The sequence below is a fragment of the Pelophylax lessonae genome (assembly GCF_965119305.1).
Source record: "Pelophylax lessonae genome assembly, chromosome: 2".
Lineage (NCBI taxonomy): Eukaryota > Metazoa > Chordata > Amphibia > Anura > Ranidae > Pelophylax > Pelophylax lessonae.
In genome coordinates this window covers 35,608,593-35,630,969 of record NC_138769.1, presented here as the reverse complement: position 1 = coordinate 35,630,969, position 22,377 = coordinate 35,608,593, and the positions used below count along the sequence as shown (strand labels likewise).

Below are 22,377 nucleotides of genomic sequence, written 5' to 3'. Positions count from 1 at the left end.
AGGCAGCGAGAAGCAGTTATGACAGATTGACCTGTCTGTCCGCTGTTTATTTTTTAAAGTTTAATTTCACTTTAAGGCCTCTTGTTACGACCATGGATTTGGCTCTGATGAAGGGTAAGAGTCCCCAAAAGCACATTCAATTTTTCCATTGTTTTCAGTTGACAGTGCTGGAAGGCGTCACATTTTTTAACCCTTTTTTGCCAGGCTTGCTTTCATATTTTATAAGCAATACATGCACTACTGTGGGTAGTATTTTACATTTTATTTCAATAAATTTGACATTCCTTACATGGCCAGGGTGCTCAGTCTGTTAAAGTGGTTGTACAGTCTGGCATTTTTTTTTTACCCTAATGCATTCCCTGCATTAACGTAAAAAATGTCTCTGTATCTGTAGTAGAGGGCTGCATTGGGTGCGGGATCCCGTGGGACTCGCCGCAAATGTCGGGGGTGCGGGCGGTTTTCCCATTGCTGCGGGCAGTCAGGAACTTCTGCGGGAGACTCGCGGGGAACTCTATGATGTAAGGACTCACTGTACTTGTGCATGCTCTCCCCACAGCTATGGTTCCTTCCTTGCCTAGCGCAACCAATAACCAATGCTGATACAGTGCCAGAACGAACCATTACACAGGAAAAGGAGGGGGGCAAGGAAGAAAAAAGTCTTCCCTGACCTCGCTCCGCCAGCTCTCATTACTCTTCTCGGGTTATGGTACACTGGCAGTCAAGTACCATATCCGAGAAGAGTAACTAGAGCTGGCGGAGCGAGGTCTGGGAAGACTTTTCTTCTTTGCCCCCCTCTTTTTTCTGTGTAATGGTTTGGTATCAGGCGTTGTACGAAGTTATTGGCTGGGGAAGGAAGGAACCATAGCTGCGGGGAGAGCATGTGTGTAATGGTTTGGTCTGGCACTGTATCAGGCAACGTTGTATGATGTGGTTGTTGGCTGGGGAAGGAGAAGGAGGAACCATAGCTGAAGGGAGAGCATGATGAGCCTCTATCCTGAAGACCTCTTTTAAGCATCATTATACAGCATTATAAGATAAGGGCTTTGACTGCAAATAAGGGCCAGCACTGAGATAAAGTTTGCGGGAGTGGACACAAACATTGCGGGTGGGATTGGACAAACATTGCGGGTGCGGAACACATAGGTTGTGGGTGCGGGTTTAAGAAAAACAGGCCCCGGGCAGGGCTCTAATCTGTAGCACCCCCTCATACTTACTGGAGCCTGATCTTAATCCAGGGTTGTGCCCATCTGCAGCAGCTCTTTCTACAATCTCTGTTCACAGAGGCAAAAGAGGGAGCCACTGGCCCCTGCTACTGTCAATCAAATTCTGGGAGCAGGACTGAGCCACACTGGTTCTATGGACACTAGTAGGGGGGCTCAGGATCAAGCCTGAAGATGAGCTACCATAGGCAGCGGCTTCCTATTGGGGGCACTGAGAAGTGGACAGTGCCAGCAGGGGACCAAAAGCTCAGGGCCGCTCTGTGCAAACCAAGTATAACATGTTTGTGTAGCTGATCACGTTCAAAATAAACTTTGGAATACAGAGTAAAATAAAATATCAGCAAACTGTTTTAAATGAGCAAATCTATATTTGAAATCAAACCTTTATTATTTTGTGGCAATAACAGAGTGGGCGGATTTTTGACAGTTACAGGCTGTATCACACCCCTTCGTCGAAGAGGGAGGTAAAGCCACCATTAAGCTACAAGTAAAATCCTGCCCCTATTGTGTTTAGCTGGTTAGTAGGTATGAAGGAGGACTGTCATTTACCACTGTGTATACACCTACATGTGTGACTATAGTCACATGGGCTGCTCAGATGTGATAGGGAGGAAATGATCAGCATAGAAACTCACTGAAAACTGAGCATGTGCAGAGTCGCCAACACTGCTTTGCAAAATCCCTAGCTGAATTGGGGACATGGACAGAGGGTGAAGATAGAGAGCAGCAGGGTCAACCAAGTTTTTTGCAGAATACAGAAAACAAATAGTGACCAAGTATGAAAACCATGTAATACAGCATTTATAATGTTGGTTTAGTATCACTAAGTGTTCATCTGCCCAAGAACAAAGGTTTTATCCAGAGGTCTGTTGTGTCGTGCGAGCCCTCAGAAAATGTAAAGCCCGACATTGGGGTAATTTGTAAATCTTTCCTCAGCAAATCGGAATGCACAGCTAAGGCTAGGGGAGAGGAGCAGAACTTTAAAGTTACCTGATGCCCCGAGCAGATGGTGCTCCCTATTTTCCGCATTAGACTGTCTCTTGGTATCATCACGCTTAATGCAGGGCTTTAGACTCTGCAATGGTCTTGACATCAGAATCTTAGCGCGTCAGAGCATGGGAGAAAAGATGCTGCAGGGACTGGACTGTTTTAGCAGCAACGAGGACCGGGTAAGTAGATCAGCTTTTCTATGTCCCCAGGATGCAAGCAATTGCAGTGTGGGCACAGCCTCACTGCTAGGGATAATTTTTATGCTCCCGAAGTTGGACTTTAAACTAAAGCCATCTTGGTGCAAGGATGAACTGTGATTACTCTTGTGGTAGTTCTATAAAATGTAGCATTGCACTGGTTTCTTGAATAAGCAAAGCGGCATTTCCTGTCAAACCACTTAAAGACCAGACCCATTTCTGAAATTTGTTGCTCACAAATTAAAATCAGTATTTTTTGCTAGAAAATTACTTAGAAACCCCCCCCCAAACATATATATTTTTTTAGCACAGACTTTGGAGAATTGCGGCCGTTGCAATATTTTACATCACACGGTATTTGCACAGTGATCTTCGAAACGCACTTTTGGAAAAAACAACTTCACTAAATTAAAAAAACCCTAAACCGTAAAGTTAGCCCAATTTTTTTGGTATATTGTCAAACATGAGGTTATGCCAAGTAAATTGATACCAAATATGTTACGCTTTAAAATTGCATGCACTCGTGGTATGGCGACAAACTACGGTACTAAAAATCTCCATAGGAGATGATTAAAAATGTTTTAACAGTTACCAGTTTAGAGTTACAGAGGAAGTCTTTTGCTAGAATTATTGCTCGCACTCTAATGATTGCGGCGATACCTCACATGTGTAATTTGAACACGGTATACATTTCCGTAAGCCTTTTCTTTGGCATGCAGGGACGGGGGCACTTTAAAATTTTTAAACCCCTCCTCTGCACTTTAAAGTATTCAAAAATGCCAAAATCTGCTTTTTTGAACACTTTACATTTTTTAAAACTGCCACTGTTGGCTACGGAGGAAAGCAGAAGTGACGTCGCTTCCGGGTCACTTCATCGGAGACCCAAATCAAAGCCAACTCCTGCTTTGTTTGGGTCTTGGGCCAGCCGGCAGACAGGCCTACTGGTCGCTCAGGTCTCCCGCTGCTTGTGATAATATCCGCTAGGCTAATTAGCATTACCATGAAAGTGGACCGTCCGCTAAAAAAAGGCTTGTGAGCCTTTCCATGAGAGTGGATAGGTGTCACAGTCTGGTGAGTTGCCATCTTCTCTGGATTGAGACACTAATTGGTGGAGGAGTGTGAGGTATTCCTTCAAGCTGCACACCTGGGATCTTGATTCTTCTTTCCTGGATTACTTTTACATCTATTTAGCGACCATCAAGGATTATATGGGATTTTGATGGGATTGCAATATTATTTTGCTGGTGGCTGTCTGTTGTGGATGAGCATCCTTTTCGGACCTTGCTGGGTTTGCGCTACTAATGCCTTCTTTTAGCTGTTAAATTGGTATTTGATTGAAGTGGGACAGTTTATTTGCGGATTGATTTTAGGATTAGTTGTGGTACTAGAGTTATTTGCACATTTTAAAAGAATATTTTTAAATCATCTTCTAAAGCAACAACTTAAATAAGTAATTTGAGGAAGAAAACTTACCACAAGCAGCGCCTGCAGAATCCAAATTGTCAGTGAAACGCAGACGATCGCTTGTTGTCTGTAGAAAGTGTGTACAATAATGTGATACGGTTAATCATTTAAAAAAACGACTTTGTAGGCAGAATAAGCCCATCATGAAGAAGCTTTGTGGTAAAACTTGCATGTGCTTTTTAGGTTTTTCCCCACATTTTGTTGCGCTTACTCCAAATCTCTCCTTAGCTCCCCCTAAAACACACAATGCTAACCAACCTTAGCCAAGCTGGCTTACCTGGAATCTTTTAGCATCGAGGATGATGGTTTTATTATCAGATGACCGCTTTGTTTGTAAGTTTAGGCTGGGCAAGTGAGATGATGTAAGCGTCACGTTATAAATGGAGGCCAAAGCTTTGCTGATACAGTAGCTGAAGCAAAATGAACAAGTTAAGTTAATGTAGAAAAAAAAAAAAAGAAAAAAAGGAAGTTTACACAGTTTAGTGATCTCCAGGTACAGGTCCATTTTAACCTCCTGCTGCCTGCGCTATAGCCGAAAGGCGGCTAACAGCACAGGCCTGAAGTGCAGGGAGGGCGTCCATGTGCGTCCTCCGGTGCATGCGATGCCTCCGGCCCCATGTGGGCCATGCAGCTTGCTCTGATCAGCGAGTCCATGAGACTTACCACGTGATCAGCTGACAGCTGATCACGTGATGTAAACAGGGCCGGTAATTGGCTTTCCCCTCACGCTGACAGTGTGAGGAGAAAAAAAAAAAGCCAATTATCGTCTGAAGTAAACAAGATATTGGTCCCGCACACTCCAGACCTACTGCTGCTAAGCAGTGCCCACGAGTGCCACCTACCAGTGCATATCAGCACTGCTAAGCAGTGCACCCTCATCAGCGCACATCAATAAAGGAGAAAAAAAATTGATTTTTGTCTTACCGTAAAATCCTTCTCAGGTTCACTGACAAACACAGCTCCATGTCTTCTTAGACCCTTGAGCTTTTGCTGCTCTCTTCAAGAGTAGGACTGGGCGGAAACCATTTTGGCTACTCCCCCGAGACTGTCCCAGGGGGTAAATCATTACTTCCGGCTATAGGAATTCAGTTTGTAACAAGCAGTGTCAGAAGAATGCATATGTACTAGAAAGGAGGGTGGCGCACAGAGGCGATATAGATGTAAATCACCCCAAAATTTGTACAGTCAGCAGGGGGTAGATCAAAAATAGTTTATTCACATTACCAGAAAAGGATAAAAATGGAGTGTAACTGTCAGGTCCTGTATACCAGTGAGGACATGGGCAAGATCCCGGATGAACCAACAGGGCTGGAAGGCGCTGTTAGAGATACCTCTGGGACCCCTGGGATAGATGGATAAATCCCTGGTCAAGAGAGGAGCTGAGCGGAGCCAGATGGATAATTGGTGTGTCGGCCGTTGCACACAACCGCCGGAGCCCGCACCGCTTCTGGGATGGACGTCACTCAATCACTGGGCAGACACGCCCAGAGCAGGAACCAGTGTGGAACACAAGCTTCTCCTTGTTGCCGTGACTACGTTTCATGCGCCTGCGCTTTGACGGAGGATAAGCGCCAGGACTATTTATCAGAAGGATATATAACCCAACAGAGGGGCAAGGTGCTGTGTCAGTCAGTGAACCTCAGAGAAAAAGGATTTTTACAGTAAGGCAAAAAAACGGAATTTTTGTAAAATCTTACCTGTAAAATTCCTTTCTCTGAGTCCTCCGACAGTCGCCGCCTCTTCATATTCGTCACATATGGGGTATTAGACTTTGCTCCGAAGGAGTAGCTAGGCAACAGAATATGTTAACAATAAAGCTTTTAACATATCCCACCCTCAAGGGGTGGTCCCCTCAGTCAATACCCTCCTACTTCCTGCAACCATATCTCAGTTTTAGTGGAATAGCAGTAGAGTATACAACCAAACCCCAAAAGAGGGGCGGGGGCGGCGACTGTCGGAGGACTCAGAGAAAGGAATTTTACAGGTAAGATTTTACAAAAATTCTGTTTTCTCTTACGTCCTCCGACAGTCGCCGCCTCTTCATATTCGTCACATATGGGGACGTCCCAAAGCAGTGCAAACATGAGGAGTGGGAAACGCATCCGCGCCGAAAGGCAACGCAGTCTCCGCATCAAAGAAAGGAACCTTACCAAAGGAAGGAAACCAGCTGGGCAACAGCAAAAAACAAGTGCTCAACAGGAGCAACAACCCAGGAAAAGACAAAAAACCAGGGGATACAAAACTTATCCCAACAGCCAGGAGTCCCCAACAAGGGACCCTAGGGAACAGCCGCACTAAGAACCTTGCGGCCAAAGGAAGCATCCGCCGATGCCTGAACATCTACTTTGTAGAATTTTGTGAAAGTGTGCACGGTCGACCAAGTCGCCGCCTTACACACCTGGGCTACAGAAGCCCCATGACGACAGGCCCAAGACGTACTCAGAGATCTAGTAGAGTGCGCCTTCACAGGTACAGGGGGAACCTTCCCCTGCAAAGCATAGGCCTGTTCAATGGTCTGCCTGATCCATTTGGCGATGGTAGAGGCCGAAGCCGCCATGCCCTTCCGAGGACCCTCTGGAAGAACAAACAAGGAGTCCGTCTTTCGAAAAGACTCAGTCGAGTTAAGGTAAACCCTTATCGCCCGAACAACATCCAGAGAATGCAATCTCACCTCCTTTGGATGTTTAGGCTTCGCGCACAACGAAGGCAAGACAATATCCTCATTAAGATGGAATTCCGAAACTCGTTTCGGAAGAAACGAAGGATTAGGTCGCAAGACCACCTTATCCAAATGAATAACCAGGTACGGAGACTTGCAGGACAAAGCCGCCAGCTCCGACACTCTGCGAGCCGAAGTGATCGCCACCAAAAAGGCGACCTTTTTGGACAACATAGACAACGAGATCTCCCTGATCTGTTCAAAAGGAGCACGTTGTAACACAGATAGAACGAGATTCAAGTCCCAAGGGGGCAGAGGATCCCGCCTAGGGGGGACCAGATGCCGCACACCCTGAACAAAAGTGCCAACCAAGGAGTTGGAAGCCACGGGACGTTGAAACAGAACGGCCAGTGCAGACACCTGACCCTTTATCGTAGCCAGCGCCAAACGCTGATCAACACCCGTTTGAAGGAAAGACAGCACACGGGAAACCGAGTACGTGCGGGGTGAAAACCCCCTGGACTCACACCAGGCAAAATAGGCCTTCCAAGTACGGTAATAAACCTTCCCTGAGGAAGACTTCCTCGCGTTGATTAAAGTATGAACGACCTCTGGAGAGAGACCCCTCTCCTTCAGGACCTCGGTCTCAACAGCCAGGCCGTCAAAGTCAGCGACTGTAAAGCAGGATGGTATATCGGTCCTTGAGACAGTAGATCGTCTCGAAGAGGCAGACGCCACGGGGCGTCGACCGCCAGATTCACGAGGTCTGCGTACCAGGACCGGCGAGGCCAGTCCGGTGCCACAAGAATCACCGTGCTGCGTACCGAGTGTAACCTGCGAAGGAACCTGGACAGCAACTGAATCGGTGGAAACGCGTACATCAGCCTGTACTGATGCCACGGGGCCACTAACGCGTCCGACGCGTCTGCCCGAGGGTCGCGCGTCCTTGCCACGAACCTCTTCACCTTGTTGTTGAGACGAGACGCGAACAGGTCCACATCTGGAAGACCCCACTTCGCGCACAACATCTGGAAGACAGCCGGGTGGAGAGACCATTCCCCCTGAACCAGGGTCTGGCGACTCAGATAGTCCGCCTGCCAGTTCTCCACCCCCGGAATGTGAACCGCCGTTATCGCCGGGACATGAGTCTCGGCCCAAGACAGAATGTCGGCCACTTCTCGAGCCGCACGGGCACTCCTGGTGCCCCCTTGGTGGTTGATGTAGGCCACCGCCGTGGCATTGTCCGTCTGCACCCGAACCGGGCAGCCCTGCAGCCGGTCCGTCCAGCGATGAAGACAGAGACTTATCGCACGCAATTCCAGAATGTTGATCGGAAGGGAAGACTCCCCCTCCGACCAAGTCCCCTGGGCGGACAGAACGCCCAGAACTCCACCCCAGCCCGACAGGCTGGCATCCGTGGTGATTACCGTCCACGAGATCGGACGAAACGACTTGCCCCCGGACACCAACGGGGACTGGAGCCACCACAGAAGGTTTCCTCTGGTGCGATGACTCAACGAGATTTGAAGATCCAGAGATTGAGTTCGCCCGTCCCACCTGGACAGGATCTCCGCTTGGAGACCCCGCGTGTGAAACTGGGCGAATGGAATCGCCTCGAAGGCCGAGACCATCAATCCCAGACATCTCATACACGTCCGCAGAGACGAGTGCGGAACGTCCCTGAGGGACCCGACTTCCTCCTGGAGAGTCCTGAGTTTGTCTTCCGGCAGGAAGACCTTCGCCTGCACTGAGTCCAGAATCATTCCCAGATAGGGAAGACGAACCGACGGACTCAGTGTCGACTTTGGAAAATTTATCGTCCAACCAAACTCCTGCAGAGTTTGCATCGTGACAGACAGGTCCTTCTCCAGACCCTGGCTGGTCGCAGACCGAACCAGAATGTCGTCCAGATACCCCAGGACAGAAACGCCCTGGGCCCTCAATAATGCCAGAACCGGTGCAAGCACCTTGGTGAAGACCCGCGGAGCCGAGGCGAGACCAAAGGGCAACGCCACGAACTGGTAGTGATCCTCCGCAATGGCAAATCGAAGGTATCTCTGGTGACCCTCGAAAATGGGGATGTGAAGATACGCATCCTTCAAATCGATGGAGGCCATGAATTCCCCCGGAACCAGGGCAGCCACCACCGACCGCAGGGATTCCATGCGGAACTTGCGAACCCGCACAGAGCGGTTCAGAGCCTTCAAGTCCAGAATTGGACGAACCTTGCCCTCCTTTCTGGGCACGGTGAACAGATTGGAATAAAACCCCCGAAACCTGTCCCGATGAGGCACCGGAACCACCACTCCCTGAGCCCTCAGGTCCCGCACCGCCAGGTGCAGGTCCCGCAAGCGCTCTGGAGACAGTTGAAGATTTGAGGGAAAAAATCTGCTCTCCGGCCGAGAGAGAAACTCGATCTTGTAACCAGATCGAACGATTTCCTGAACCCATCTGTCCCGCACACGGGCCAACCAGGGCTGAAGAAAACCGAGCAAGCGTCCCCCCACCCCAAAACTGGGTGAGGGCGCCCCTTCAGGCCCAACTGTTATGGGCTGCAGATCCGGATTGGCCGGACTTCTGTTTACCAGACCAGGGCTTCTTCTGAGAGCCTTGACCTTTGAACGGTTTGCCCTTGTAGTGCGGCCGAAAGGCACGAAAGGACCCCTGAGGGGGCCGAAAATTAGCATGCTTCTTCCCAGAAGCCCCCTTAGCCTTGGGGAAATGGGGCAAGAGAGTGCTCTTACCCCCGGTGATCCCCTTAATCAACACATCCAGGGACTCCCCAAAAAGGCGAGACCCATCATAAGGTAGATTGGCTAAGGTCTTACGTGAAGATTGGTCCACCGACCAACATTTCAACCAAACCAGGCGGCGAGACAACACCGCCACGCTGTGCACACGTGCAGCCAACGGAACCAGGTCCAGGTCCGCATCACACAGATACATGACACCCTGGTGGATTTGATCCACCATATCCAGGGTCGCCGGCGAGGCCGAGTTGGCCACTAGGACGCGCCTAAGCATCTGCGTTCAACTTGCGATCGCCTGGGCCGCCATGAGAGAAGCAAACAGAGCCTTAAGCATAGAACCCGTAACAGAATAAGTATGACGGGCAAGAGACTCCAGTCTCCTATCCGTGGCATCACGGAACACAGGGGAATCCTCTGCAGGAATCGCAGTGGCTTTGTTCAAAACCGCAATTGCGTGATCCACTGGGGGAGGCACACACCACCTTTCATCAGTGGAAGGCGAAAAAGGATAACGCAGCTTGAATCTACTTGGTACCGCAAAAGGTTTGCGCAGATTGCGCCATTGATCCTTAACAGCGCGCTGAAAATCATCATTGCAGGGAAAAACCTGCGGCGTCCTGCGTTTTCTCTGCGTCCCATAAGCCGCCAAGGCAGCGGGGGGACACACTTCGTCCTGCAAACGCAGCGTTTGCTTAATGGAAGCAAGCAACTCATCCATGATTGCAAGCTCTTCAGGCGAGCCAGGGGGAGAATTATCAACCCCCTCAACTTCAGCCTCCACCTCAGACCCCACTAGATCAAGAGAGGAGCGGGACCCCGATAAGGAGGCCCCCGCCATAACAGCCCCATCACCTTCACCCTCAGAATCAGAGGAAAGAGCAACTCTGGGCCTTTTAGTAGATTGAGCAGCCACCAGCATCTGCACCTGAGCAGCAAGGCCAGCCACAATAGTGGCTAAATCCCCCCCTGGGGGGGAAACAGCGGTCCCCTGGCTTTCCACCAATGCTGTAGGAAATTTGCCCTCCTGAGAATCCATTGCCCCTGTAATGCCAGACAACAAAGGGTTAACTGCCCCTTTTAAGCAAGCGCGGCAAGCGCAGCCCACCGCACCACACTCAAGCACAATAAGACCCCCACAGGGAATATGCAAACTGAACACAGGCAATGGATAGCAAGAACAGAAGGATAAAAACCTGAGGAGACCCTCGCCGCTGCCTCGATCGGTGTTCCTGGAAAGAGGAAGTGATGCTGCCAGGGCGCTCTATGTAAGCCTATGGAGGCTACAAGAAAATGGCCGCCATGCATGTAAAACATGCGGCCGGAGCGAGTGTAGGCAAAATGGCGTCGTTTGGCGCCGAAACCGCCGCTCCACAGTGCATTAAAAAACACACATTACATTCCAAAATCAGAATACATGTCAGATCGCCGCAGCGATCGCTGTATATGCCCAAACATGCCAAAAAACATGCCCCACAGCACACAGCTTCTCACACTGACCAGCCTGACACACACAGTGTCATACAGCTCCCCCCCCCCCCCCTTGCAGCCCACAGCATGCAGCCGAGAGATAGGGAGACAAGCAGTGTGAATAGAGGCAGGTTACACAGTCCCAGACTGACACCCCCCCAGACAGACAGGTCCCCACATAAATACACTTACCTCACATGGCGTGGGGGACCCGCACAGGCGAACAAGCCGCTGCACATGAGGCAGGGAGAGTCGCATTCAAGACGCACACAATGGAGGTTAAGAAACCGCACAGCGTCCAGTGAGGTAGCCACCTCACCAATCATCCCTGCACCGAACAGGGATGGGTCGTTCACTGTGCCAGGAGCGTTACCTGGCTGAACGCTCGATGGCAGACTGGGAAGCCACTGACCCACGACCTGCGACCAGGGGGATCAGCCCGAGACCCAGTCCGCATGATCCTCTTCATCCGAAGAACTAACTAACGCTGACAAAATAACAGCTAAGTAAAGGTAGAGAGAAAACTCAAACAAAATTTTAAAAAGAAGAAAGAGCCTGGGGCAGAAAGTCCCAGCACAGAGAGAGCCAGCCACTCCTGACAAGCTAGACATTAAAACTGAGATATGGTTGCAGGAAGTAGGAGGGTATTGACTGAGGGGACCACCCCTTGAGGGTGGGATATGTTAAAAGCTTTATTGTTAACATATTCTGTTGCCTAGCTACTCCTTCGGAGCAAAGTCTAATACCCCATATGTGACGAATATGAAGAGGCGGCGACTGTCGGAGGACGTAAGAGAAAAATGGATTTTTGTAAAATCTTACCGTAAAATCCTTTTCTCTTAGCTCATTGACAGACGTAGTCCTCGGTGATACAGCACCTTCGGGTTATGTTGCCTCCACTGGAGTAGGACTAGACAGGAAATAAAATGCTCTGGCCACACCCTAGGGGCAGTCCCCGAGGGTATATCCTCTCTCTCTCTGCCACAGCAAATCAGTTATGTCACAAAAGCAGTGTCTAGAGAAATTAACCCAACCCAATTCAAAAACAGAGGGGCGGGTACTACGTCTGTCAATGAGCTAAGAGAAAAGGATTTTACGGTAAGATTTTACAAAAATCCATTTTTCTCTATCGCTCATTGACAGACGTAGTCCTCGGTGATACAGCACCTTCGGGAAGTCCCAGAGCAGTATCACAAATGAGGGGTGGGAAAATGGAAATCAAATCCAAATCTAAAAGGCCCAACCGGTGCCAACTAGAAGTTTACAATGCTCATCCTTAATGATGAGACTCAACAAAAAAATTTTCAAACAGAAAAAAACCCTCGAGGTAGACCACCGGTCTCCTCAAATTGCGGCCTGCAAAACCTTGCGGCCAAATGAGGCATCCGCCGATGCCATGACATCAATTTTATAAAATTTTGTAAAGGTATGTACCGACGACCAGGTGGCCGCCTTACATACCTGGACCACTGACGCCTGATGGCGAAAGGCCCAGGAAGTACTGAGCGCTCGAGTGGAGTGCGCCCTAACAGGGAACGGAGGACTCTGACCCTTAATAGAATAAGCCTGTACCACCGTCTGTCTAATCCATTTGGCAATAGTCGCGGCAGATGCAGGCAACCCCTTTCTGGGGCCATCCGTGATCACAAAAAGTGAATCCGTCTTACGGAACGATTCCGTAGCCTTCATGTATACCCTGATTGCCCGAACCACATCCAAGGAATGCAACGCATGTTCCCGATGATGATTGGGCTGAGGACACAAGGAAGGTAGTACAATATCTTCATTCAGATGAAAATCTGAAACCACCTTAGGAAGAAAGGATGGCTTAGGGTGAAGTACTACCTTATCCCTATGAATCACTAAGTATGGGGACTGGCATGATAAAGCAGCCAGTTCTGACACCCTGCGTGCAGAAGTGATAGCCACCAAGAAGGCCACCTTCTGGGATAAAGTAAGCAAGGGAATCTCCCTGATGTTTTCAAAGGGAGGTTTCTGTAGAACCGACAAAACCAAATTAAGATCCCAGGGCGGTAAGGGCGCGCGGACTGGTGGAGCCAGGTGCCGCACCCCCTGGATGAAATTCCGCACCAAGGACTTGGTAGCTAAAGGTTTCTGAAAGAAGATTGCTATTGCTGAAACTTGACCCTTGATGGTGCTCAAGGCTAGTTTCTGCTCAACCCCTTTTTGCAAAAAGGCCAATATTCGAGTCACCGAATAGGTACGTGGAGGAAATCCTAAAGATTCGCACCACGCGATATAAGTCTTCCATGTGTGATAATAGACCTTGCTGGAAGTCGCTTTCCTTGCTTTAATAAGGGTAGGAATGACTGAAGCTGACAACCCTCTGTCCTTCAGTACTTGGGTCTCAATGGCCAGGCCATTAAAACCAGCGACTGTAAAGCACGATGGTAGATTGGTCTTCGAGACCGCAGACACTCCCTGAGACGAAGTTCCCACGGAACGTCTGCGACTAGCATGTCCAAGTCGGCCAGGCCGGCTTGACGAGGCCATCCTAGAATTTCTAGGACCACTGGCGCTGACTGGATCTGAACCAGCCGTCCCTAGAGCTATCTGGCCCCGACCATCCGAGAAAGTCTGGTCGTCTTCTGTTCCCACACATTTATCAGACACCTGATTCCTATCAGGAACGGTGATCTTTCCTGGTTGAACCTCAGGCACCGAAGTCACCCGGCTAGAGGCTTCTTGGTCTGTCTGGTCAACCAGATCCGATTCCTGTGGGGAATTGAGACTAATCTTAGGAAAAGGTAAAGGAAAAGATCTATTCAGGGAACGGTGACTACCGCTCCCTGTAGTACTTAAATGTTGGAAGGGAAGAATTGCACCGGTAGTAGTAGTCGATGCTCGATCTAATGTCCTGAATACCGGTGAAAATGTCCCCCCACCCTCAACCTGGGTGGGGGCGCACCTTCAGGCTGTGTAATCCTTTGCTTCGGGTTTGGCTGAGTTGGTCCTCTGTTTGTCCGACCAGCCTTTCTTGAACCCTCCTGGAGGAGTCTTGCCTTTCCCGCTTGTTCCAGCCGGGCGTGCGAACCCTTTATGGGCGGTAAAGGAAGGTCCTCGCTTGTTGCGAGGTCCCTTAGCTTTAGCAGCCTGTGGCAAGAAAGTGCTCTTGCCCCCAGTGGCATCCTTAATAATTTCATCTAGGGTGGCCCCAAATAGGCGATTCCCCTGAAAAGGGAGATTCGTCAAGGTCTTTTTGGAACCTAGGTCAGCTGACCAGCAATTTAACCACAGCACACGTCTGAGGATTACCGCTGACATAGATGCATGCCCTAATAGGGGGGTAGCATCCAAGGCTGCGTCACAGACAAACTGTAGCCCTTGTATAATCTGTTCCATCAAATCAGATGTTCCCTGGGGGATATCTTTTCCCCTTAGGTCTTGGCGTACCAATCTCGCCCATTCCGTTAGTGTCTGGGAAACTAGACCAATAACAATTACTGGTCTAAATGCTGACCCTATCAGGGAGAAGATAGTGCGGGACTCCGCTTCCATCTTTCGATCCACCGGATCCTTAAAGGACGAAGTGTCCTCCACTGGGATAACCGTGGCTTTATTCAGCCTGGAAATAGGTGGATCCACCACTGGTGGTACCGTCCATTTCTTAATGAGGGATTCCTCAAACGGATAGCGTCTAGCAATACGCTTGGAAATAGTAAAGGTACGCTTAGAATGCTCCCATTCTCCTTTAATTTTATTACCAAAACACTTGGGTACAGGAAAAACCTTCACCGTTTTGATGGGCTTGTTAGTACCAAAGAGAATCTCTGTTTCAGTTGCCTCTGCCGGTAAAACCTCAAGTCTTAAGGTTTCCCGCACCGCCACAACTAGTGCGTCCACCAATGCTTCTTCCTGAATTATGGCGGAAGAATGAACGTCCTCCTCACTGTCTGAGGGAGCTTTACCTGAGATAACAGCCCTTGCAGAGGGACCTGCAGCTGCAGTGACCGTCTCTGAATCTGAGTCAGAGGTGTCAGATAATATAGGGGTAGGCGGGGGTCGCTTTCTTGACCCCCGTCCCTGACAGGCCGCCTCCACCCGAGCCACCATAGACTCCAAAACTGCTGTAAATGCATCCATACTCTGTGCACCGGCGGGTCCCGTGGTCCCCTCGAGGGAAACAGGTGGGGGTATTTGTGTGGCAGGGTCCATGATTATTCCAGTAACTACCCGGAAAATACAATCCAAACTTAAATAAAAAACTTTTTTTTTTTTTTTCAGACCCCCAGCGCCACAAAAGCCCCTCAGTGTTACCTGCTAGGGATCCCTATCGAGAGAGAGAGAGAGAGAGAGAGAGAGAGAGAGAGAGAGAGAGAGAGAGAGAGAGAGAGAGAGAGAGAGAGAGAGAGAGAGAGAGAGAGAGAGAGATAGACCCCCAGGCTCACCACTTGATGCTCAGAGTTCACTGCAACAGGTTACAGCTCTGTCTTCACAAACAGGAAGTCTTTTGGCTGGCTGCCCAGGAAGAAAGGAGGCGGCTCCGCCCCTCTGCACGCCTTCTGGCGCCTCCCCTAGTTCCACGAGGTGTTTGGATCACCTCAAACATGGCCGCCCCCATGCTGGAGACACGAGGCTACGCCAAAATGGCGGCCTCGTGCGATCTAGCAAACAATGGCGCCGGTTTGTACCGAATAGCGGCGTGACTGCAGAGCATCACAACACCTTCTCTACATGGGGATTTAGCTTGGTCGGCGGTACCGGACCCTGGCGGACCGCATGGCCGTTGGAAGGCCTGCTATTGCTGGAGACGACTTGGAAAGCAGTCTACATGTCCGTGGCTTCTGACTGGTAGGATACTTATATTATCACAGTAAGATTCCCATACTGCCACTGATTACAATCTTTTAACATGTTTACAATTAGATTGTCAGCTCCCAAACCAAGCCTCCTGGCTTTTTGCACATAAAAATCACACTCAAAGTAGGGGGATCTGTGCCATGTTAAAGGATAGAGGGGAACTCATCCTTACCATACAGAGAGGGGCCCGCGTTCACCACAAGACCCGTCAGAGGAAAGGGGGAACATACTACTCACCATACCGGAACCAGGCGGGCACCAAATCCTGACAGTACCCCTCTCCACCGGGGCGGGAGGGCTGTCGACCAATACGGACGCCGTGACTCATGGTCCTTGGCGTTTCAGCGAGACGTTTAACTCGCGGGGTCAGTCCCTCCAGTGGGACTATGTCGCGGCCGACCCAGCGCGGAGCTATGGCCTGCACGCGCTCGTAGGCTGAACTGGGGTGACCACCGGATCTCAACATCCAGCCCGTCGCCCAGTTCAGCTTTCTTGCTTGAAGATCTCACAGGAACACTGGAGAAAAAAGCTGTCTAAAAAATCTTAAGAAAAAAATCCTGCCAGGACCGAAGATCCCAGCAAGGTATCTAGGTCCTTACTCCTGACTAGACAGAAAAAAAATGGATTTTTGTAAGAACTTACCGTAAAATCCTTTTCTCTTAAGCTCATTGACAGACGTAGTCTTCTTGATTCTCAAGAGCTGGGTTATGTTGTCTCCGCAGGAGTAGGACTAGGCAGAATGACAAAACGTTCTGGCTCCACCTTAGGGGCAGTCCCTGAGGGTATATCCTCCCTCTCTCTGCTACAGGGAATCAGTTCTGTTTAAAGCAGTACAGAGAATTTAACCCAACCCAACTCAATGATAGAGGGGCGGGTACTACGTCTGTCAATGAGCTTAAGAGAAAAGGATTTTACGGTAAGTTCTTACAAAAATCCATTTTTCTCTATCGCTCATTGACAGACGTAGTCTTCTTGATTCTCAAGAGCTGGGACATCCAGAAGCAGTGCCCCAAATGAGGGGTGGGATTGACAAAATCAAATCCAATCTAGAAGGCCCAACCGGTGCCAAACTAGAAGTTTTAAAGGCTCATTATAAACAAAGAATGAGACTAAAGAAAAATTTTCCAACGGAAAAAACCCTCGAGGTAGACCACTGGTCTCCTCAAATTGCGGCCTGCAAAACCTTGCAGCCAAACGAGGCATCAGATGATGCCATTACATCAACTTGATAATGTTTAGTAAAGGTATGCACCGACGACCAGGTAGCCGCCTTGCACACCTGGACCACTGACGCCTGATGGCGAAAGGCCCATGACGCACTAAGTGCCCGAGTGGAGTGCGCCTTAACAGGGAACGGGGGCTCCCGACCCTTAATAGAATAAGCCTGTACTACCGTCTGTCTGATCCATCTGGAAATGGTCGCGGCAGATGCAGGCAACCCCTTTTTGGGTCCATCTGGGATCACAAAAAGTGAATCCGTCTTGCGAAACGAGTCTGTCGTTTTCAAGTATACCCTGATCGCCCGGACCACATCCAAGGAGTGTAAAGCAAACTCCCGAGGATGACTGGGCTTAGGACACAGGGAAGGTAATACAATTTCTTCATTCAAATGAAATTCTGAAACCACTTTTGGTAGGAAGGATGGATTCGGACGAAGAACCACCTTATCTCTATGAACCACCAGATATGGTGAACGACAAGATAATGCGGCCAGTTCCGACACCCTGCGTGCAGAAGTAATAGCCACCAAGAAGGCCACCTTCTGGGACAACGTGGGTAGAGGAATCTCCCTAATATCTTCAAAGGGAGGTTTCTGAAGAACCGACAACACTAAATTAAGATCCCAGGGGGGTAACGGCGCGTGCACTGGCGGAGCCAGATGTCGCACCCCCTGGATGAAATTCCGCACCAAGGAATGAGTAGCCAAAGGCTTCTGAAAGAAGATGGCTAATGCTGAGACCTGACCCTTGATAGTACTCAAGGCCAGTTTCTGCTCAACCCCTTGTTGCAGAAAAGCCAATATTCGACTAATCGAATAAGACCGAGGACGGAACCCCAAAGGTTCACACCATGCAATGTAGGACTTCCATGTGCGATGATAAATCTTTCTGGAAGTCGCTTTCCTTGCTTCAAATAGAGTAGGAATAACTGAAGCTGACAAACCTTTGTCCTTCAGCACCTGGGTCTCAATAGCCAGGCCGTTAAAGCCAGCGATCGTAAAGCAGGATGGAAGATCGGTCCCTGAGACAGTAGATCCTCCCTGAGAGGAAGTCTCCACGGGACGTCCGCCACCAGTCTGACCATGTCGGCGTACCAAGCTCGACGAGGCCAGTCCGGAGCTACCAGGATTACTGGGATTCCTTCCTCCTCTATTCTGCGAAGAAGTCTTGGCAGTAACGCGAGAGGAGGGAAGGCATATATTAGCTGGTATTGCCCCCACGGGGCGATCAGTGCGTCTGCGGTTTCTGCTAGAGGATCGCGGGAGCGAGCCACGAATCTCTGAACTTTCCTGTTGAATCGTGATGCCAACAGATCCACATCCGGGGTGCCCCACCGTAGGCACAACTGGTGGAAAACGTCTGGATGGAGGGACCATTCCCCCTGATCCAGGGTCTGACGGCTGAGATAATCTGCCTGCCAATTCTCCACCCCCGGAATGAACACCGCAGAGATTGCTGGAACAAATCGTTCCGCCCAGTGAAGAATGCAAGCCACTTCTTTGGCCGCTCGGACACTCTTGGTGCCCCCCTGGTGATTGACATAAGCCACGGCCGTGGCATTGTCCGACTGGATCCGAACCGAGCTGCCCTGGAGCTGCTCGGTCCAGTGAATCAGACAAAGTCTGATCGCTCTCAGTTCCAATACATTTATCGGTAACCTGGATTCTTCCGGGGACCAAAGTCCCTGGACAGATAACTGACCGAGAATTCCTCCCCATCCGGATAGACTGGCATCCGTGGTCACTGTCGTCCAATATATTGGCAGAAATGACTTTCCCTGGCTGAGCATCGGAGACCGAAGCCACCATACCAGAGACTCTCTGGTCTGTTTGCTCAAACGGATCTGATTGTCCAGGGATTCCGGATTCCGATTCCATCTGAGAAGAATCTCTTGCTGAAGAATTCGGGTATGGGACTGGGCAAATGGGACTGCTTCGAACGAAGCCACCATCAACCCCAGAACCCTCATGCAAGTCCGAAGGGAAGACCAGCTGTTGGACAGTAACAACTGGACTGCAGATTGAATCTTTCGGAGTTTCCCTACCGGAAGAAAAACTCTTGTCCTGACTGTGTCTAGAATTAGACCCAGATATTCGAGCCTCTGGGTGGGAACCAGAAAAGACTTTTGCTGGTTCACCAGCCACCCGAATTCCTGTAAAGAAATCATAGTAATTTCTATATTTTATAGCAGGGTCTGAGGAGACTCTGCATGAAGCAGAAGATCGTCTAGGTAACCTAGAATCGATATACCTCCTTGGCGCAGAAGTGCCAACATTGGGGCCAACACCTTTGTGAAGACCCGCGGAGCCGTGGCGAGACCGAAAGGTAACGCCACAAACTGATAGTGGTTCTCCTCTACGGAAAAGCGTAGAAAACGCTGATGTCCTGCGAAAATGGGAATGTGAAGATAGGCGTCCTTGATGTCTATGGACGCTAGAACATCCCCTGGATGCAGGAAGGCTGCTACCGTGCGAATGGACTCCATTCTGAATCTTCTTATGTTGACGAAAGAATTGAGTGCTCTTAAGTCCAGAATTGGACGCACTTTGCCCTCTTTCCTGGGTATTGTAAACAGGTTTGAATAAAACCCTTGAAACCGTTCTGTCCAAGGAACGTGGACTACCACTCCTTGTTGTAGTAAATCTGTAACTGCTCTCCGCAGATCTTCTAAACGATCTGCGGATAGTCGGATATTGGAAGGGAAGAATCGCGCCGGTGGGAGAGATCGAAACTCGATCTTGTACCCTGACCTTATGACTTCGCAAACCCATTTGTCCGGGATTCTGGAAAGCCATGGATCCGGGAACCGGCGAAGACGTCCCCCCACCCCAGTTATGGGTGGGGGCGCACCTTCAGGCTTTGGATGGTTTATCTTCAGGTCTGGAGGGGGCGGGCTTTTGCTTGCCCGACCAACGACCCCTGACGCCTCCTGCAGGAGCTTTGGAGGACTTAGTTTTTTCACCCGCTGGACGAAAAAACCTCTTGTGAGCAGAAAAAGAAGGCCCTCGTCTTTGACGAGTTCCTCTACCTTTAAAATTTTGCGGTAAAAAGGTGCTTTTTCCACCGGTGAGATCCTTAATGATCTCATCTAAGTTGGCTCCAAATAGACGCTCTCCTGAAAAGGGGATATTAGCCAATGCTTTTTTGGAACCTTGGTCGGCTAACCAACCTTTTAGCCACAGTGTACGCCTGAGAACCACTGCTGAGACTGATGCTCGCGCCATTAATGGAGTGGCGTCTAACGCCGCATCACATACAAACTGTAACCCCTGTATCATTTGTTCCAACAAATCTGATACCGCCTGAGGGACTTCTTCTAAGTCCCGGCGTAACCACTTGGTCCATTCAGTTACAGCCTGCGAAACCAGACCAATAGCAATTATTGGTCTGAAAGCTGATCCAATCAAGGAAAACATGGTGCGAGACATAGCTTCTATCTTGCGATCCACTGGATCTTTAAAAGACGGAGCGTCTTCTAAAGGAATAACCGTGGCTTTATTCAATCTAGCAATAGGTGAATCCACCACAGGTGGTTCTGTCCATTTCTTAATAAGGGTTTCCTCAAACGGATAACGCCTGTCAATGCGTTTAGAAATATTAAAAGTGCGTTTTGGCAGACGCCATTCTTCTTCGATTGGATTGCCAAAACATTTGGGCAATGGAAAAACCTTCGCCACTTTGATGCGCTTTTTAGTCCCAAAAGGGATCTCAGTTTCAGCTATTTCTGATGGAATACCCTGTAACCTTAAAGTCTCTTGAACAGATACAATGAGTGCGTTTACCAACGCTTCCTCTCGGGCTATGGCGGATGCCGAAACATCCTCCTCACTGTCTGAAGAGACAGGACCCGAGACACCAATACCAGATGAAGTACCTGCAACTGCAGAAATAGGCTCAGAGTCTGAATCCGAGGTTTCAGATAATAAGGGGTTAGGCGGGGGTCGCTTTCTTGCGCCCTGTCCCTGACAAGCCACTTCCACCCGGGACACAAAAGTTTCCATAATAGCTGACAAATATTCAATTGTCAATGGGGTGCTGGAGGATCCCGCAGACCCCTCGAGGGGATCCGGAGGAGATACATGAGTGGCAGGGTCCATGTTAATACAGGACACCTTTGCCAGCAAAACAAAAAAACTTTTTTTTTTTTTTTTTTGTGTGTCTCCCCCTAGCGCAATAGCGCCCCTCAGAGTATCTGCTTCTCGATCCCAGAGAGAGAGAGAGAGGGACCCCCAAGGCTCACCAACCGATGCAGTGCAGTTTCCAACAAACTGCAGTCAGTGTCTGTCTTACACAGACAGGAAGGAGCTGTTTGCTTTTTCCCGGGCAGAAGGCGTGGCTCCGCCCCCTGTGTACGCCTTCCGGCGTTCCCAGCCCTCCACGAGGTAGCTGGGCTCACAAAACATGGCCGCCCCCATAGAAGAGACATAAGACTCCAAAAACATGGCGGCCGGCGTGACCTGAGGACATACATGCATTCGGTCTACGGCAAAATGGCGGCGGACCGCCGATATCGTCTTCCCAGCACATCCACCTGCACTCTGCTAAGAGGTGACATATGGATCTACAGAGATACACTGCACATAAGGTAGGATTATACCTCCTATGTCTGCTGTAATGTTACAGTCTGCTGGGTAGAGTGTTAGCTCTTGAACCAAGTCCACTTCCCACAAACACATGCTGTATTACAAGGGGGACTTGTAAGTATCAGATATATACTGACCATATATGGAGGGGCCCATAATATATACTGCCTCATAATGAGGAAAAAAGGGAACGTTTACTCACCATACCGAACCGACAGGCACCCTCTCTTCACAATACCCTCTCCACCGGGGTGGGGGTTTGTGGACGCCTCGACTCTCTGGTACCTGGCGTCCAAGCGAGACTTTTAACTCGCAAAGTCAGTCCCTTTACTGGGACTCCGTCGCGGCCGACCCAGCGCACTGGTCTGCACGCGCTCGTAGGCAGAAACCGGGGTGACCACTGGATCTCAACATCCAGCCCGTCGCCCGGCCCCGCATACTTACTTGAATATGTCGCGGCCGACCAAGCGCAATGCCTGGTCTGCGCGCGCTCGTAGGCCGGCTGGGGTGACCACAAGTGTCGCCCAGTCCGGCATTTTTGCTTGAAGATCTCACAGGAAAAAAACACTGGAGAAAACTACCTAAAAAATGTCTTTTTCTTAAAGAAAAAAAGTCTTGCCAGGACCAAAAGATCCCAGCAAGGAACTTAGGTCCTTACTCCTGACTAGACAGAAAAAAACTGATTCCCTGTAGCAGAGAGAGGGAGGATATACCCTCAGGGACTGCCCCTAAGGTGGAGCCAGAACGTTTTGTCATTCTGCCTAGTCCTACTCCTGCGGAGACAACATAACCCAGCTCTTGAGAATCAAGAAGACTACGTCTGTCAATGAGCGATAGAGAAAACTGATTTGCTGTGGCAGAGAGAGAGAGGATATACCCTTGGGGACTGCCCCTAGGGTGTGGCCAGAGCATTTTATTTCCTGTCTAGTCCTACTCCTGTGGAGGCAACATAACCCGAAGGTGCTGTATCACAGAGGACTACGTCTGTCAATGAGCGATAGAGAAA

The 22,377-nt window shown here is 49.8% G+C and overlaps 1 protein-coding gene across 1 annotated transcript in view; it reads right to left on the bottom strand.

Annotated features, from left to right (window-relative positions):
- The window catches only part of MAEL (maelstrom spermatogenic transposon silencer), a gene marked incomplete at its 5' end in the record, with an annotated part of 112,281 nt that overhangs the window by 2,422 nt on the left and 87,482 nt on the right, over positions 1-22,377 (bottom strand). Inside the window, 2 exons of the mRNA XM_082248410.1 lie at positions 3,881-3,938; positions 4,149-4,281. Of these exons, the coding sequence (XP_082104536.1) occupies positions 3,881-3,938; positions 4,149-4,281 (191 nt within the window). The remainder of the gene's footprint in view (positions 1-3,880; positions 3,939-4,148; positions 4,282-22,377) is intronic.